This window comes from Candoia aspera, chromosome 2, assembly GCF_035149785.1.
Source record: "Candoia aspera isolate rCanAsp1 chromosome 2, rCanAsp1.hap2, whole genome shotgun sequence".
Taxonomy (NCBI): Eukaryota; Metazoa; Chordata; class Lepidosauria; order Squamata; family Boidae; genus Candoia; species Candoia aspera.
The window spans coordinates 233,657,069-233,676,816 of NC_086154.1; the positions used below are offsets into that span (position 1 = coordinate 233,657,069).

Below are 19,748 nucleotides of genomic sequence, written 5' to 3' on the forward strand. Positions count from 1 at the left end.
ATACATTTGCTAGGGATGTAAGAGATGCCTTTGCAAATAAATTTGGGTGATTTGCTTGCACCTGATTTTGCAGTGGAACAAGCGCTAGCATCAAAGTGCTCGTGTTCCTCATTCAAAAATCCATCACAGAATTTAACCATCACAGAAAAAAGGTACACGACGGAAGTTTTGTGCAAACAGCAGTAGTTGTGATTGGAAAAAGGCTGAATGAAATTACAGTTAAAAAACCTGGATATAAGAAATTGACAGGGTGAAATTCAGCAGAATTACCTAATTAAAAACAAAAACATGTGGTAAACAGTATGTGCCAATGTGTTCATGTGACAAGATACAGCATATGTAAATAATTAAGAAGTTGTCTACAATTTAACATCGCAAAAAAAAAAAGTCAGTATTCCGCAGGACTGCTCTTCTAACGGGAACATTAAAGAGGACAGGACTTTTAGCAATCTGCACGTTGCTATTTTATTTCAGAAGTAAGTAACCCTAAATTATTTAGAACTGCAGCCAAATACTCTGTATGTACCACGGGTGTCTGCAAGGAGGGGTCAAAAAAGTCAAGCTGGTGGCCACAGTCATGTGATCAGAGCCCTGTTCTTTTATGTGTGTTGTGACAGAAGTAAAAAAAGTGATGCTTCAGTTGCATAGTTGTGATCACCATCTTGACTTTTTTGACCTCCTCTCTGAGCACACCCTTGGTCTATGCTGCTATAAAAGCTTTATCATCAGTATCCCACATACTATGGGAGACGTTTGTTGAATATGTGAAATTAAAACATTTATGATCAAGAGAGAGGTATTTTGGTCAAGCGGTTAAGGCAACAGGCTAGAAACCGGGAGACTGAGAGTTCTAGTCCTGCCTTAGGCACGAAAGCCGGCTGGGTGACCTTGGGCCAGTCACTCTCTCTCAGCCCAACTCACCTCACAGGGTTGTTGTTGTGGGGAAAACAGGAGGAGGAAGGAGTATTAGATACGTTCACTGCCTTGAGTTATTTATAAAAATAATAAAGGCGGCATAGAACATAAATTAAATAAATAAATAAGTTTTAACATCCTAACACATTTGGAGAAAAACTCCAGATTTGTAGAAGATGTGGTACTCATAAAGTTCCATTAAGATAAATGCATAAACTAGTATTTGAATAGTGGCTTTTTTAGTGGAATAGTGGAAACCTTGAATAGTATTATTGGAATAATATATTTGATTTGTTACTGAAGGATTTTCATCACATTTTAAAACTTCTAAACCTGGTCAAGCATGATTTCTTATGAACAAATAGTATAGTTTCATGATGTTATTTTACTTCTCTCTACAGCAAAATAATTCTCCTCTACATTTGGCCATCATAAAAAACAACTTAGCAGTGATAAATAGTTTAATAATTGCAAACTATAACATAAACTCCCTAAATAAGGTAAGAAATTCTTCATTGGAATCATGTGACTTGAAGCCTGGAGACAATGTTTTCTTTTGTGTGTGTGTGTATGTGTGTGTACACACAATACTTTTTAAAGAATATGGTACAAAATAACATGTCAGCATTATAATTTGATTTATGGTTAGGCTGTTCTTTATGGCACCTTTCTCCAGGCTACTGCCTTTGACTTCAACTCCCAAATATAAAATGTATCTAGGAAACCAATACAGCCCTCTGAGACAAAATTACCATGGAAATAATCCTTGTATTTTTAACAAAGGTAAAGACAAAATCTCCAATTCAAGTTCAGCTTCTTTCTGAGTCAGTCAGGTACTTTTCCTAATTTCCACATAAACACACACAGAAAAGCAAACAACAACATTGCTACATTTATTTTTAGAAAAAGTTTGAATAATGTGTTTATTCTGGTTTTAAAAATATTCCAGAATATTTTATGCAGAGATTAATACCTTTGTCTGCAAGAAGAAATACTTTTAAAATAATAATAATAATAATAATAATACAATAGGTTTGGATATAGTTTTGGAATGAAATTATTGAATCGCTAGGAGTTCAGTTGTGATGGACTAAGCTTCATTGATTTAAGTTCATTTGCTATATTTAGTATTATTTATTTTATGATACCATATCTGTAACCTGTCTGAATTCCAATGGATTCAGGGCAGGATACAACAAAGTCAAATGCAGAAGACAAAAGCAAAAGTGAAATCTCAATGTAAACAGTTAAAGTAGTATAATTAAAAGCCATTAATAAACATAATGGGCACTATTAGAATGAATACAATCTCATGTAATCTATGGGCCAAATGAATGCTAGAACAAATGTATGCTCTTTTGGCTGGTTTACAAACTGCGAGCAGCTTTGGAGCCATCTGTACCTCTGGGGGTGAGAAAGGGGGCTGCCGTTGAGAAAGCTCACTGCCTGGTCCCTGTTCCTATACTTGCAAGGAGAGGAAACTTGCAGCAGTCCCTGAGTCAAACCATTCATTGCCACCTTAATTCCATTCTTTGCATAGTGTGAATATTAACTTCTTTATTTCATTTTTCTAATGGAAAAGATTTCTGAGTAATATATCCTTTACTTTGCATCCGCAAGAGACATCAGACACCTTTACATCTGGCAGCAGACCTTGGAAATGTGGAAGTAATAGAAATGCTGCTAAAGGCAGGCTGTGACTTCAGCATTGTAGATAAGGTATTCATAATTCCATTAAAATGCAGTGCTCCTACATGTCTTGGTTTGCTTTTCTTGACTTTTTTGGCAAACACCCCCCCTCCCCTCCCGCAGATGCCCCTGCTGGAAATTGTTGGACTGGGAAGGCTGGTTTAAGTTTTCCTTTATGAAAGTGTGTGTTGTTGGGAAATACTTTTGCAACATGTGACAACCCTAAAATTAACTTTTTAAAAGAAGTGTCAGAGAAGTAGCCATGTAAGTTGCCAAGAAAAAAAAAGTTAAGAGTTTTGTTAGTCTTTGAAGTGCTACAAGACTCTGCTTTTTAAAAGATTTAAATCATTCTGCTGATCTTTACTAATTGTACTGCTTCCTTCTCCTTCTCCTTCGCCTCTATGGTGAGGATACTCACAAGGATTCGGCATCAGTTTGAAGCTCTCTCCAGACCTCTTGGTTGCCCTGACTTCAGCACTGTTAGAGAGCTGGCCTGTTGTGTTTCCAATTCAGCTGTGATACAGTGAATGGAGCTAAGATTGTGTTTGTTTTGAGATGCTGTGGCTCTGCTTCCCTATAAAGAACAATCTTGCCTCACCTCTTCCCCTGCCTCCTGAGTATCAGATCCTGTAAGGAAAATGCTTGTTTAATGGAGAAAAGGAAATGGGGTGAAGTTGACAAATTTTGTTCAGTTTTCTATTTAAACCAGCAGAATGGAAGGCAATCACACATTACCTTCAACCCACCTCTGAATGGAAACAGTGGCAGCGTGGAAGTGCCATGATTTCCCTCCAGTTTGCAGATCCTCAAGCTATAGCTTTGTGTGGTGGCACAACAGTTCTGCTGAGATGTTCTGCTTTGATAGATGCCAGCTTTCCCCAACCTGGTGTTCTCCAAAACATTTGGGATAGTAACTCCCAGAATTTCTTGGTTGTGAATTGTGGGAGTTGTAATTCCAACCTAGACTGGAGGGCATTAGGTGCAATAAACTCAAAAGGGGAAAAAAGCAAGCCCAAGCATATTAGATCCACCTTGGCCCATCAGCATTTTCAGTGCTTTCTAGAATCTCAACAGTAGGGAGCCTTTTCTGCCAGTGTGACCTGGGCGCATGATTTAGTATCCTGGAAAATCAGGCTTCTAAATCTCAGTGGCCTACTTCTATAGATACAAGACTTCCCACTGCAGAACTCCATTCTTAACATTTTGGCTGCATTCACACAGCATACTTAACCTGGGTACTGAGCTGACCCATTTCCTGAATTCACACAATACTTTGAGTATAAACTAATCAGACAGGTTAGGTTTGCGCTACACCAAAACCAAATCAAAATTTACTAAGTTTAAACCTGTTCTGTGAGTGTAACCACTAGGTTTTTCTTGCCCTGGTTAAGGGGTTATGTGAGCACAGCCTTTGTGGTTGATGAGGATGAGGATGGAGGTGATGCAATAGCAACATGTGCAGCCTTGCTTTTCTTCTTTACTTACCCAAATGGGGATTAACTCCAGCTTCATTAAGAACTTTCTTGCTGCCCAAATGTAACTGAATTTTGTCAAAAAATAGGGATTAATCAAGTGTTAGTGTATACTCCCTGGCACAGTATTTCTACCATGAAGCAGGGTGCTGAAATGAATCCAAAAATTTGGCAGCTGCAGGAGAGAGAGGAGATCCTAGAAACGAGGTGGTTCCATTCCTCTATTCTCTTCTGAAGCTTTGGGGGTTTTCCTTTTGGTTTCAGAATGCAAGTGGTGAGAGCGGAATTATTTAGACAAGTAAAACAGCTAGTCTAAATATTTTTCAGGGGAGCAGAGGTGTTTGCAGGAGGGATGTAAAAAAGTCAGGATGGCAGTCAAAATAGCACAATCAAAGCCTATTTAATGTGTGCGCAATGTCGCACGGAGATTAAAAAGGGGTGGGGCTTCAATCACATGGTCATAACCACCATTGTGGCTTATTTTCCAAACCCCCCCCCCATGTCACTGCTCTGGGGTATATTTAGTAACTGGGAAGGATCTGTTGGATCCTCTGCCCCTGCTTCATTGTTAACAAGACTGATGAGTGGTACTGTCTATAATGGAGGCAAATTATTGTGCAGTGATAGCTGGACTTCCCTAATGGTGGGAAAGACATCCACTCATCTCTCTGCTCATCATGAGGTGAGGCTGAAGCTGGGGAAGGAGCTAAGTTTTAACAGATGGCTATACTAGAGGTTTTAGCTCTGTCTCAGAATCTGATCTGCAGGTCAGGTGAGGCTTTCTGCTTTACCAAGAAGACTACCCATCTCCTGGATTACTTGCAGCAGCTGATCCAAGAAGTTTCCAGTAAAGCGGGAGAGGCTCTTTCTCCTTAATGCTCCACTTGACTTGGCTATACATCTCCCACTGTTCCATGCGTAAGTTGGTGGTGCTGGCTGAAGCAGGAGGGTCTTTCGCTTCAGCCAGTGTCACTGATTGTACAGACTGATGACACAAGGCATGATATTCCCACTTTAGCATGTCCCACCACCGCATGACCTGCCAGCAGTCATACTGGCAGTCTATGCTCAGTAGGCACTGCTCCTGCTTATGGCAGGACCACCATGCACACAACCTTCTAATGTGACTTCCAGCACACCATGCATGAAATCTTGGGGTGGAGTGTAAATGACTTCAGAGAGTCATATCTACTACCCACCATGGTTGACTGAAAGTGACCAATATGAGCTGGGTGAATTCCGATCCTGCTGCATCATTAGCACAATAACTATCAAAGTACCCCACATCATGTAAATAGCAAGGCATCTGTGGGGAGAAAATGGAAAACACCAACTTAGGTTAGGAAAAAAGTTGCTCTTGGCTATGGGGATGGGAAGAAAGCTGTATCATGTGAAGGTGTCCTTCAAGAACTAGCCAGACATCACTGAGCCAAAGTTGGTGGGGCATGTAAATGTACCCTTAGTCACTAACTTGTTTTTTAAAAAGTCTACTCAGAATTCCACAAATTTAATATGTTGGAAATATTTCTGAGTTGGAAATGTTTGTGTTTTTACAGGGAATGGTGAAGAGAGATAAAGTTAGTTGGTTTGCAGGATTTTTAACTTTTTAAGAGGAAATAGAGAATCCATGGAAACATTTTATCTACTTATATACAGAATTATATTTAGATTGCTATAAAAAAGTATCTCCCAGATGAGGTGGGTAAAATTGATCCCAACCATATAGTCTTAACAAGTGCAGCTTTGCTCGCTGCTGGCCAAAATGACTATGAGTTAAAAAGAAAAATTCAGGATTTTGAAACACTTCTCAAGATACATGCCAGTTAGATTAGAAAATTTCACAACGTATTTCTGTACCTTAGGATAGAAATTTTTTGGGTCTACCTTTGATAACTCACACTGCTTACATTTTTAGCAAGGAAAAACTGCACTTGCTGTAGCATCCAGAAGCAATCATGCCTTGGTTGTAGACATGATTATAAAGGCAGAGAGGTTTTACATCTGGAAACAGGTAGGAAACAACTTACTTATTTAGCTGTTTTTGGTCAAGCATGTTTCTCATTATATTGAATCCCATTAGCAAAATACGTCATTTTCAGTTCTGGATTTTGAAGCCACCTTGCAGAACTGCTAGAAAATGTTGAACTATTCCACTTCTTTCTCTCTCCCTTCCACTTTGCCCAGCAGCCCTTGCTCATGCCATCACTGATAAGATATTGAGTAAGAAGTTAAACTTACTTTTTAACTTCCTCTATGTGCTAGTAAACTCTTGGATTTCCAATTTTCTTTCTTAGCTGATTATAGTGGAAACTGACAGAAGAAATCACTGCACTTCTACAGGTAGTCCTTGCTTAATGACCACAATTGGGATTGGAATTTTGGTTGCTAAGCAAAGCAGTCATTAAGTGAATCTGACCCAATTTTATGACTTTTTGTGGCGGTTGTTAAGTGAATAACCATGGTGTTAAGCAACCCACATGGTCTTTAAGTGAATCATGTGGTTCCCCATTGATTTTGCTTGCCAGAAGCTGTCCAGGAAGGTCAAAAATGGTGATCATATGACCATGGGATACTGCAATGGTCATAAATGTGAACCGGTGCCAAGCCAAAATCGTGACCATGGGGACACTGTGACAGTTGTAAGTGTGAGGACCAGTCTCAAGTTGGTTTTTCCAGCACTGTCATAAGTCAGAACTGTCACTAAACAAATGGTTGTTAAGCGAGGACTACCTGCAGAAAATGGTGCTCTCTAAAGATACTTTTCATGGAGTGCAATCCAAAATGTGCCTACTTGGATATGTTGGTTGCATATTACAAACTAGGAGGGAGGAGACGTTAGAACCTCCCTGGCAGGCACTTAAAGATAGTTACAATAGGGCTGTGATGATACAGGCTGAACTTATATCACAACCGTGCTGCTATGATACAGGCCATGATACAGGCTGACAACTGTGGAGTTCTTAACCCTTCTACCCAAGATGTACCCTTCAGCATAGCTCTAGGAAAACAAAAGGGAAGGTCTTGGGGATTCTTCTGCCCAAAGCCTAGAAAGACAGAACAAAACTTGGACCAATCCAGAACCACAAGGAATAGGTTTGTAACAGTGCTACCTTCCATGCAGGAAGCGTCTATTGAGAAATTCCTTTATAAAACCACAAAGCAATATCTATAGATATAAAAAGGAGTTGAAAATATAGAGAAAACAAGGGAAGGCAACAATCATGTATGTAGAATACCAAATACAACCTGTATAGTCAGGCTACTTAATCTAGTTACTAACTACCTCCTTGAATAAAGTGTCAGCTGTGTTGATGCTAGTGCAAGATGTTGAGGGCTTGTTTGTTGCTACCCCCACCCTCATTGCTCTCTGATGGTCATTCGTACATCTCCCATCCCAGTACTGTGGGACCCTGGACTTTGTCCCAAGCTCCAGCCCTGGATGCCCCTTCCTTGACACTCTCAGGCAAAGCTCTGTAGCACAGGACCTAAAGAAATATGGCAAATCTATTCATGGATTGACTGCATAGAGTTGCAAACCCTCCATTTTTGCCGGAGGGACCAATGGAGTTCTATTCTGTGTACTGTATAGCATTCCTTTCTCCTGCTGAAAACAACAGAGGCTGGAGGACAGAGCAGGAACTGCAAATAAAACAGATTTGGTTTGGACTTAACTGGCTTTCTTAATGTTGTGTGATAATATTAAATATATTGATACTTATTTGCACATTTTCCCACTTGTCTTGTATACGAACCTGTTATGGATGAAGTTTGTTTTTTAGTATGAGAAACTGTTCTGTACCACAGAGAATGAAATGGGCTGCTTTGGAGCCTGGCTATTGTCATCTGGATAAATACATCTGCTGATGCTTATTACAAAAATGGGCAAAGGAGGACAGAAACATTTCATTACAAAGAGGAAGTCAGAGCAAGTATTGATTTCTGAGCAAATCTGTAATAAAAAGTGCTTCAGTATCTCTTACGGACAAACAAGGAGAGTTCACTTCCACAATATTTCCTGCTACGTTATAAGTCAATTCCTTACCAATGGAAAGGAGCTATGAAAGAACTTTGTGCAGATATATAAGAGATATAAAAGAAGTAGGACTATTAGGGGAAGCATAGTACACTGCATGCTTTTTTTTTAGATCCAAAGCTTGGTTGGTGAGCAGACTTCAGCACTGTCAAGTCTGTCTCTATTTTTACTAGAGCTCCAAGATGTATCAGCTGGAGCCAGGTGAACAAGGCATACAAAACTGAAGAACGGAGTACCCCTGAAGGATTTGGCATTCAGTACCATATATCTGACATTATCATCAGGGTTGATTTTGTAAAATATTTAGAATAAAATCCAAAGATCATAGTTTTTTGAGGTAGAAAAATTACTGGAAGAATACATGATTTAATCTCTGAAATATGCTTTGCAGGAGCATCAGTGTGATGATGTGCCAAATGTTAACCTCTCTTTTAAACAAGATCACAACATGCAGACCAAACAGATCCGCACATCTCTTTGGAATCTAGCTTACAATGGGTTAAAAATGCGAGAATGGATAAAACTCGCACAGTTTTGGAAGTTTACAGATGAACAAATCAAAGCAATAGAGGAACAGTGGACAGGTAATTTACTGAATCAAAAAAAAACAAACCCGTGTTCTCATGCCAAACACAGAAAAGTTAACTAAAGTCCAAGGTATTATTTCTGAATTATATAGAATTCTCTCTATATAAATCTCACTCCTTCCTGTGTTTTTTTAAAAAAATGGGGTGGGGAAGAGAAATCAGAACAAAATAACTATTGGATATTTTTGCAAATGTTGAGAGTCGTTTCCAAGCTAGCATAGAAAAATTAAGTTTATGTGTGTGCTTAAGGAAAAACAAAACATACTTTCATTGCAGTATATTGAATGTATTAATCTTGGCAGAGAGTAGGTCTTAAGATGCAATAAAAATCCCCCTACTTTCAGTTTTAATGTGAGACTATAGCTTTCATTTTGTGAAGTTTCTCAAACAGTATATTAAAGGTGTATATTGTCACATAGGCCAGTCAAAATGCAAGATATTAAAAATAAAAATGATGGATTTAGGGCCCACCTTTATGAGCTTCATCACTATCCCAGCTGCAGTCTCCAGTGTGTGTTATACTAGATGTCTATTTCAGTATTTACATTCCTTCAGAATAGGTAAGTAAAAGGTGTTTTGGAAATTGATAAACTTTTAGTTCTTGCTGCTCTAGCCAAACGAGACTGGTTAAGTTGTTCCCTTTATGAAAAGCTTTTCCTGCCAGAAACTCTCTTGTACACAACTGTTAATAAGTGCAGCTCTTATATTTTGCATATGATCAGCCAACTATGCTCAAAGGTACCTAACATGGTTTCATCTCTCCCTTCTTACCCTTCTGATCTTCAGTAATACTTGAATTCTAGCTAAAACAAATACAGTAAAAGGTTACAGGACTGAGAAACAATTATATTCATCAGGATTTCATAAACGTGCATTTAGTATACATGGAATAGGAGCCTTGTTCCATTAGACTAAGTGAAAAACTAGTCTTTCTAATTTGTTACTTTTTAACTATTGAGGGTTGGACTGGGCCTGGAATATAAAATGAATACTATAAAGGAGCATTCCTCCCTTATCTTGCACATGTAAGGAGCAACCTCTACTGATAGAGGAAAAACAGACATACAAGGCACCTTCATCCTTTGAGTATGGTCTAAAAGAAGGCAGTTTGCAACCCAACAGATTGTTCTTTCAGTACCTGTTCTCACTGGTTCCATACCACCTTGAGCCTGTCCATATTTTATTTGTATCTTAAGAAACCTTTTTCCAAGTGCTTTAGTAAGAAAAATGCATTAGGAAGGTGTATTTTCTGGGACAGGGCACATACTCTGGAATGACCTTTCAAAGGAGATTCAACTTGCATCACAGTAGTTCTTCCTTTAACAAAAAAATAAAATGTTTTGTTTACCCCAAGATTTTGTTTATATGGTGATGTTCTTTGTACATCTTTCAGCTGGTTGAATTATTCTGTCCCATTCAATTTATGACACAGCTTAGATGCTTATTCCATTATATTTTTGTTTTGTTTTATTCGTTCAGTCGCTTCCGACTCTTCGTGACTTCATGGACCAGCCCACACCAGAGCTTCCTGTTGGTCGTCAACACCCCCAGCTCCCCCAGGGACAAGTCCGTCACCTCTAGAATATCATCCATCCACCTTGCCCTTGGTCGGCCCCTCTTCCTTTTGCCCTCCACTCTCCCTAGCATCAGCATCTTCTCCAGGGTGTCCTGTCTTCTCATTATGTGGCCAAAGTATTTCAGTTTTGCCTTTAATATCATTCCTTCAAGTGAGCAGTCTGGCTTTATTTCCTGGAGGATGGACTGGTTTGAACTTCCTGCAGTCCAAGGGACTCACAGAATTTTCCTCCAACACCACAGTTCAAAAGCATCGATCTTCCTTCTCTCAGCCTTCCTTATGGTCCAGCTCTCGCAGCCATATGTTACTACTAGGAATACCATTGCTTTAACTATGCGGACCTTTGTTGTCAGTGTGATGTCTCTGCTCTTAATTATTTTATCGAGATTTGTCATTGCTCTTCTCCCAAGGATTAAACATCTTCTGATTTCCTGACTGCAGTCAACATCTGCAGTAATCTTCGCACCTAGAAATACAAAGTCTTTCACTGCTTCTACATTTTCTCCCTCTATTTGCCAGTTATCAATCAAGCTGGTTGCCATAATCTTGGTTTTTTTGAGGTTTACTTACAAGCCAGCTTTTGCACTTCCTTCTTTCACCTTCATCATAAGGCTCCTCAGTTCCTCTTTGCTTTCAGCCATCAAAGTGGTATCATCTGCATATCTGAGATTGTTCATGTTTCTTCCAGCGATTTTAACTCCAGCCTTGGATTCCTCAAGCCCAGCATGTCGCATGATGTGTTCTGTGTACAAGTTGAATAGGTAGGGTGAGAGTATACAGCCCTGCCGTACTCCTTTCCCAATCTTAAACCAGTCTGTTGTTCCGTGGTCTGTTCTTACTGTTGCTACCTGGTCATTATACAGATTCTTCATGAGGCATACAAGATGACTTGGTATCCCCCTACCGCTAAGAACTTGCCACAATTCGTTATCGTCCGCACAATCAAAGGCTTTAGAATAGTCAATAAAACAGAAATAGATGTTTTTCTGAAACTCCCTGGCTTTTTCCATTATCCAGCAGATATTGGCAATTTGGTCCCTAGTTCCTCTGCCTTTTCTAAACCCAGCTTGTGCATCTGGCAATTCTCGCTCCATGAATTGCTGAAGTCTACCTTGCAGGATCTTGAGCATTACCTTACTGGCATGTGAAATGAGTGCCACTGTTTGATAGTTTGAACATTCTTTAGTGTTCCCCTTTTTTGGTATGGGGATATAAGTTGATTTTTTCCAATTGGATGGCCATTCTTGTGTTTTCCAAATTTGCTGGCATATAGCATGCATTACCTTGACAGCATCATCTTGCAAGATTTTGAACAGTTCAGCTGGGATGCCGTCATCTCCTGCTGCCTTGTTATTAGCAATGCTTCTTAAGGCCCATTCAACCTCACTCTTCAGGATGTCTGGCTCTAGCTCACTGACTACACTGTCAAAGCTATCCCCGATATTGTTATCCTTCCTATACAGGTCTTCCGTATATTCTTGCCACCTTTTCTTGATCTCTTCTTCTTCTGTTAGGTCCTTGCCATGTTTGTTTTTGATCATGCCCATTTTTGCCTGGAATTTACCTCCAATGTTTCTAATTTTCTGGAAGAGGTCTCTTGTCCTTCCTATTCTATTGTCTTCTTCCACTTCCACGCATTGCTTGTTTAAAAATAATTCCTTATCTCTTCTGGCTAACCTCTGGAATTTTGCATTTAATTGGGCATATCTCCCCCTATCACTGTTGCCTTTTGCTTTCCTTCTTTCTTGGGCTACTTCTAGTGTCTCAGCAGACAGCCATTTTGCCTTCTTGGTTTTCTCTCTCTTTGGGATGTATTTTGTTGCCGCCTCTTGAACAATGTTGCGGACCTCTGTCCAGAGTTCTTCCGGGACCCTATCTACTAAGTCCAGTCCCTTAAATCTATTCTTCACCTCCACTGCATATTCCTTAGGAATATTAGTGAGCTCATATCTAGCTGATCTGTGGGTCTTCCCTAATCTCTTTAGTCTGATCCTAAATTGTGCAAGAAGAAGTTCGTGATCTGAACTACAGTCAGCTCCAGGTCTTGTTTTTACCGACTGTATAGATGTCCGCCACCTTTGGCTGCAAAGGATGTAGTCAATCTGATTTCAGTGTTGTCCATCTGGTGAAGTCCATGTATAAAGCCGTCCCTTAGGTTGTTGGAAGAGAGTGTTTGTTATGCAGAGTGAGTTGTCTTGGCAAAATATCTATCAGCCTATGTCCTGCTTCGTTTTGTTCTCCCAGGCCATGCTTACCTGTAATTCCAGGTTTCGTTTGACTGCCCACCTTAGCATTCCAGTCTCCTGTGATGAAATTAACATGTCTTTTAGGCGTGTTGTCCAGTAGGTGCTGCAGATCCTCATAGAACTGCTCTACTTCAGCTTCTTCAGCATCTGTGGTTGGGGCATATATGTGGATCACTGTGATGTTGTGATGGTTGCCTTATTCAGAAAAAACACAGACTCACCAGCCAGGGCTAAGGATATCTGGTTTATTAAGAATAGAATGCAGACACGGAGAAAGATAGGAATGAGCACATGGCATGCGAGGTAGCCGGTAAATACTCGCGGTACGGACCTGATCCTTCCCCACCCCCCATTGTCCCAAAGTCCTGACCGACGGTGAACCCGGAGTCTCGATGGGCGATCAGGGGGCGATTCCGGAGTCTCGATGGGCGATCAGGGGGATTAGTGCTGATTACCTCTGTCCTCTTCCTGTGTCTGGAGCAGGTGTGTCCCCCATGGTAATGCAGAGATGTCAGGGAGATAGGATGATGGCTTCCCGGGTCAGGGCCAAGGTATGGCTCCTTTGTCCTTTATCTGTATTGTCTTTCAGTGCTTATGGGATTAGCACTCTTTCCTCCCCCCTCCCCTTCACCGGAAAGGCATGTTCCCCGTTGTGATGTATGTATACATCGCAATGGGGGACATGACATACTGCCTCCCCAAAAACTTTAAGGCGCCGGTTTGGAAGGATACGCTGCATGGAAGCGTGTGACTAGCCGTTGCGCTGAGACATCCCGGGCATGCACCCACTCTGGGTGGGGGAAATGTCTCCAGCGGACCAGGTACTGAAGGGTGCCCCATAGCCTTCGGGAATCTAGAACCTCCTTTATTTCAAAGTGCTGCTGCCCATCGATCATGATGGGAGGAGGCGGGCGGTTTTTCGTTATGCCACTTTGAGGAGGTAGCCGGTTTCAGTAAGGCACAATGGAACACCGGGTATATGCGTTTCAAGTTGTGTGGCAATTCTAACTTAAAAGTTACCAGGTTGATTATTTCCACTATTGGAAAAGGGCCAATGAACTTGGGGGCTAACTTCTTTGAGGGCTGCGGAGACGTAATGAATTTAGTGGAGAGGTAGACCTTATCTCCCACTTTGAAGTCTGGCTGCGCAGCCCTGTGGTTGTCCGCATAATGCTTGTAGGTTGCTTGGGCTTCAGAGAGAGCCAACTGAATGATTGGCCAAACGTTGGCTAGCTGAGCAGCCCAGTCATCTGGGGAACAAGGCGGGGTAGCTGGCTGTGGCAACTCCAGGATCGGGACGAAGTCTCGTCCATAGACTACCCGGAAGGGGGTGTGGCTCGTGCTCTGGTGCACTGCATCGTTGTATGCCACCTCAGCAAAGGGGAGTAAGTCTACCCAATTATCTTGCTGGTAGCTTATGAAGGAGTGCCAAAATTGCTCCAGGGTGGAGTTAAGGATTTCCGTAGAGCTGTCCATGTGGGGGTGCCAAGCAGTGGACAATGCCTGCTTGGTGCCAATCAACTTCAAAAATGCTTTCCAGAATTGTGAAGTAAATTGTGTACCCCTATCTGTGACCAAGCGGGAGGGGGTACCGTGTAATTTGTAAATGTGATTTAAAAAGAGGCATGCCAGCTGTTGAGCGGAGGAAATGGAGGCGCATGAAATGGGCCTGTTTCGAAAAGTAGTCCTTAACCACCCAGATGACCGTTTTCCGCTGGCTGGGTGGCAAGTCTACAATGAAATCCATCGAGATTTCCTCCCAAGGGCGGGAGGGGCTTGCCACCAGCTGCAATAGTCCGTGGGGCTTACCCACTTTTCGCTTAGCCATAGCACATGTAGGGCAAGCAGTGACATAATCTTTTACATCCCTCCCAAGTGTAGGCCACCAGAATTGTCGCCTTACCAGATGTAACGTTTTTACAAAGCCAAAGTGCCCTGCCGTTTTGTCATCGTGAGAACGTCTCAGAACCTCTGCTCGTAATTGCTCTGGCACGTACAGGCTATTCTGTTTCCAGGCCAAATCATTTTCAAAAGAAACATTGTTTTTATTGGTTTGCAACCATGTATCCCTTTTTAAGGTTTGTACAAACTGCTGTTGCAATTGCGATGAAATTGACATGCGTCTCCCTCCCCTTGCGGGCGGTTGTGCCGGAGTACGCTGCGTTCCATTTTGGCTGCACGTGACAGCTTGGCAACCCAGCTGTGTGTCGATTCACACAGTACCTATAATGTCTGATGCCTGACTGGCATCCTGGGGCCGCCTAGAGAGAGCGTCAGCTAAGAAGTTCTTTCTTCCTGGTATGAACTTCAGCTGAAAATTAAAGCGGCTGAAAAATTGAGCCCAGCGAACCTGCTTGGGGCTGAGGCGTTTCGGGGTACTGAGCGCTTCCAGGTTTTTGTGGTCCGTCCAGACCTCAAAGGGGCAAGTGGCCCCTTCCAGGAGGTGTCGCCATGCCTCTAAGGCAGCTTTGACGGCAAAAGCCTCTTTCTCCCATACATGCCATCTCCGTTCTGTTTCGGAGAACTTGCGGGAGAGGTACACGCAGGGCTTCAGCTGATCATTTGGATCCCGCTGAAGCAAGAGCACCCCAATTGAGAAATCGGAGGCATCTACTTGGACTACAAAGGGCTTGGTGGGGTCGGGGTGTTGTAGAACCGGTTCGGCTGTGAACAGGCTTTTGAGATGATCAAAAGCCAGATGTGTGGTTGTAGACGCCGCCCTCCCCACCGCAGCACGGGGAATTTGGTCCCCTGTAGGTGCTTGGTAGAAGCCGTCTGCAAACATGATCGTCCTGGTTTCCCAATTTATGGGTTCCTTCGTACCAGCCACGGAATGCCTAAGATGATTAAAGGGTGGCCCACCGGTGCCACGACAAATTTCAGTCTCTCCCGGTGGCTGCCTAACTGCAGCACCACTTCTCCGGTGAATTGGGTGACTGGGCCCCCTCCCGCTGCCGAACCATCCAATTGCGTGAACATTATGTGGTGCTGAAGTGGAAAGCAGGGGAGATTTAAATCAGCAACCACGTCTGGGTGCATTAGGCACCTAGAACAGCCCGAGTCTATTAGGGCCCAGACTTCAACTGACTTCTCAGTGGAACCTAACTTAACTTTTACGTACAGGGTGGGACAGTTGGCACTCACCCTGACGTCGCTGCGCCCATTCTCCTCCTCCACCTGCCCTCTGGCGCTTCTCAGGGCAGGTGGCTGGCGTTTCCCGACGGTTCTTCCTGGTCGTTCTCCTCCTCTTCACTGGAGTAAGGTAGTTCTTTTGCTCCGATCTCTCCCCTGGCCGCTGGCATCTTTTTGGGCCCTACAGGTGGTTTGCCCAGCGTTTTTCCTGGCCTGTCAACTACCTTTGTTTTAGGGCACGCCGCCTTGTGGTCCTCTTTCCTGCATCGAAGGCACTGCCCCTTGGCGAACCGTCGCTCCCTCTCCTCTCTCCAGGGTTGGGATGTTGGCCTCACCGGTCCTGCAGCGGTTCGGGGTCCCTTTACTGTCGCCGCTTGTTGCGCCCTCTTGGCTTGTAGGAAGGTTTCCTGGGCATTTTCTGCCTTACCAGCCAGCAGTATCCACTCGTGTAGAGTGTTTGGGTTGTCTCTGCATAATGCCCACCTCAGAACGTCCAAGTTCAGGCCCTCTTTGAAACGTTCAATTAGGGTAGACTGCGACCAGTCCACCACCTTTCCAGCCAGTGCTTTAAACTCCATGGCATAATCTGCTATAGATCGTTGCCCTTGGCTGATTCCCCTTAGGGATCTCTTCGCTCTCTCCTTTTCTAAGGGGTCTCTGAAGTGCAGATTTAGTGCCCAGAGGAACTCGTCGAATTCATCGAGCTGTGGGGCTTCTGCCTGGCATAGCTGCACATACCAGTCAGCTGCCCTTCCTTTAAGTTTGTTAGCAATGGCATTAATTTTGCCCTTTTCTGAGCGGAAATATGGCCCAAATTCTTCCATGTAGTTCTTGGCATTTGTTAGGAAGGAGGATAATGTTGCTGGGTCCCCATCGAATTTGACCCCGCAGTCTTTCACCCCCGCTCCTGGTGGGCTCCAAACCACATCTGGTCATCTGGACGTACCTCGGGCTGCTGGGGTTCTCCGGTCTCGGTGTGGGGATTCCCCAAGCCGGACTCCAGGCGGTGTTGCCTCAGTTTCGTGCCGGCTCCAGCCTCTTCCCAGCGCTTGCGTCTCCAGGGTGGGAGGGGGGGAAGATGACCTCCTGGCGGATTCCGCGAGGTGAACTCTGCCCGGCGCTGCCTCAGCCTCCTGCCATCTCCTTCCTCTCCCCAGCTGTCGTGTCTCAGGGGTGGGAAGAGGGGTGATGAACTTCTGGTACCTGGTTCCACCTCACCCCTTCCTCGGGATTCCCACGCCACCGACCATCTCAGGAACAGCTGTTCAATTGACTCCAGCCTCGCCTCCATTATCTTCAGCCTCTCAGCTGTCTGGGAGCCTTCCTCGGTTCGTCCGATCTGGCGCCTTCCCTTGGCTCCTGCGATCGAGGACAGCAGGTCCCGTGGCTTCCTAGACACCCCGAGCGTCCCTGGCAGGGATCCCGGCGTCTCGTCCAGGGTGACCCACTCACTCTGCGACTCTCTGGTGGCTTCAGGTGTCCTGCTCCTTCCGGCCTCCTCCTCCTCCGAGCTTGATCTCGAACCCTCCTGGATTTCGTACCGTCTGGGAATAGTGTTCTCATCGATCGCCTGTGCCATGGAGTCGGGTGCCCTGTCGCCAGTCCTCTGGTAGCCACCTCTTCGTGGGTTGAGTCTTTCCATCGCCAGCTTTGATCCCTCACAGACGAAATCTGGAATGGTGCTAGCGGAAAATTTTTTTTGATTCCCGTCTTTATGTGATGGTTGCCTTATTCAGAAAAAACACAGACTCACCAGCCAGGGCTAAGGATATCCGGTTTATTAAGAATAGAATGCAGACATGGAGAAAGACGGGAATGAGCACATGGCGTGCGAGGTAGCCGGTAAATACCCGCGGTGCGGACCTGATCCTTCCCCACCCATTGTCCCAAAGTCCTGACCGACGGTGAACCCGGAGTCTCGATGGGCGATCAGGGGGCGATTCCGGAGTCTTGATGGGCGATCAGGAGGATTAGTGCTGATTACCTCTGTCCTCTTCCTGTGTCCGGAGCAGGTGTCCCCCCCGTGGTAATGCAGAGATGTCAGGGAGATAGTCCCAGGTCAGGGCCAAGGTATGGCTCCTTTGTCCTTTATCTGTATTGTCTTTCAGTGCTTATGGGATTAGCACTGATTCTTTCCTCCCCCCTCCCCTTCACCAGAAAGGCATGTTCCCCGTTGTGATGTATGTATACATCGCAACGGGGGACATGACAGATGTTAGATGGCTTGCCCTGAATTCGAATTGAGATCATTCTATCATTTTTTGGATTGTATCCAAGCACTGCTTTAGCCACTTTACTATTAATTATGAAGGCTACTCCATTTCTTCTGTGGTCCTCTTGTCCACAGTAGTAGATCTGGTGGTCATTTGATGTGAAGTGGCCCATTCCAGTCCATTTCAGTTCACTGACGCCCAGAATGTCTATCTTTAATCTTGACATCTCCCCAATAACCACATCCAATTTGCCCTGGCTCATAGATCTTACATTCCAGGTTCCAATGGTCTGTTGAACCTTAGAACATCGGATTCGCCGTTCACCACCAGCACCGTCGGCCGCTAGCTGTCCTTTCGGCTTTGAGCTAGCTGCGTCATCATGTCTGGGGCTAGTTGAACTCATCCTCTGTTCCTCCCCAGTAGCATTTTGACCATCTTCCGACCTGGGGGTCTCATCTTCCGATGGTATACCGACATATCTCTGGTTGTACTGATCCATTTAGTTTTCATGGCAAGAATACTGGGGTGGGTTGTCATTACCTTCCCCAGGGATCGCATTTAGTCTGACCTCTCTGTCATGACCTTCCTGTCTTGGGTGGCCCTTCACGGTTTAGCTCATGGCATCATTGAGGTGCTCAAGCTCCAGCACCACGGCAAGGTAACGATCCTTTGCTGATCCATTATATTGTTGACAATTTAAACTTTATATGCTGCCCTGGAGGATATTTTTGGGATGAAAAATAGCCATTTTTGTTTTGTTTCTCTAGAGCACTGAAAATACTCAAGTGAGAGGAGTGGGGCAATATAGCCCCTCCCAAATGAATATCCAACTGTGGGTAGGAATGCCAGTGCTACTGAAAGCAAGCCCTTATTGCGCAAAATGCAGCTGCTTCTGAGTTAGAAGTTGTTATCTGTAAAGTTCCCCGGATGTTACGTGGGAGATCCAAACATAAATCGCTTTAATTTTTTTAAGAAACAACAGATCAGGAAGGGCTGCTTACTACTTCCATTCCTGTTGTTATTTTCTCAGAATCATACAGGCCAAAGCCACTACCTCACCTGTGGAGAGGAAGATACAGAATCTCCGTAACTTTCATTCTAGATAGCAAAAACAATTTGGGAAGTGGCATTTTGACTGTGCTAATTGGGACGGGGTGGGGGACAGCTGAATAACAGTCTTCTACAACGAAGTTTTAGTATTAAAAAGGACTATTGTCATCAGATTTTCGTGTATGTCTCATTTGTGTAACATCTACCTCAACACTACTGTCTTTGTATTTGCAAACTGCTGCTGAAGGAGCATCTCTATATATGCAGTAAATCTCTTCATGTTTCCCCTTAAGAATAGAGGACGGAACAAAAGAGGTTAATAGGCCTGTTCTTCATTATGCTCTATCCCTACCAGTCTCTTTCACCTTTCCCTTCCAACAAAAAAGCTTAAGATACTAGGCAACACTCCTGAAACAAATCTTTACAGCCAAAAATGTGACTTAGAAGCATTTTCTCCAAACAGTAGGCTAACATTTTGTATATTATCCTCTAGGAAAAAAGAGCTACAAGGAACATGGACACAGAATGCTTCTAATCTGGTTACATGGTGTTCTCATGGCTGGCCAGAATCCCATTAAACATTTATATGAGGATCTGGTGAGCGGGGGATTTCAACAACTGGCTGGTGAGCAATTGTTGTAAGCATCACACTTAGATCCTGTTAGAGTACTTCACCTTTCCCTTTTGGGAAAGATTCAGGACAACATTAGAGTACAGAGAGCTGAGTTACAAAGATGCCCTTACCTGAAAGGGTCTTCAAGCAAAATCTCCTAGGGAGAAGCCCCTTCAAAACACCTGAAGCAGCTTCTTTCCAGGAGCCAAATGACATAATTCA

General features: G+C 43.6%; 1 protein-coding gene across 1 annotated transcript in view; it reads left to right on the top strand.

Annotated features, from left to right (window-relative positions):
• Nucleotides 1-19,748, top strand: part of ANKDD1B (ankyrin repeat and death domain containing 1B) — a 41,663-nt gene that overhangs the window by 20,296 nt on the left and 1,619 nt on the right. The window contains exons 10-14 of the mRNA XM_063295534.1: nt 1,317-1,415; nt 2,536-2,634; nt 5,992-6,087; nt 8,501-8,693; nt 19,407-19,538. Coding sequence (XP_063151604.1) covers nt 1,317-1,415; nt 2,536-2,634; nt 5,992-6,087; nt 8,501-8,693; nt 19,407-19,538 — 619 coding nt within the window. The remainder of the gene's footprint in view (nt 1-1,316; nt 1,416-2,535; nt 2,635-5,991; nt 6,088-8,500; nt 8,694-19,406; nt 19,539-19,748) is intronic.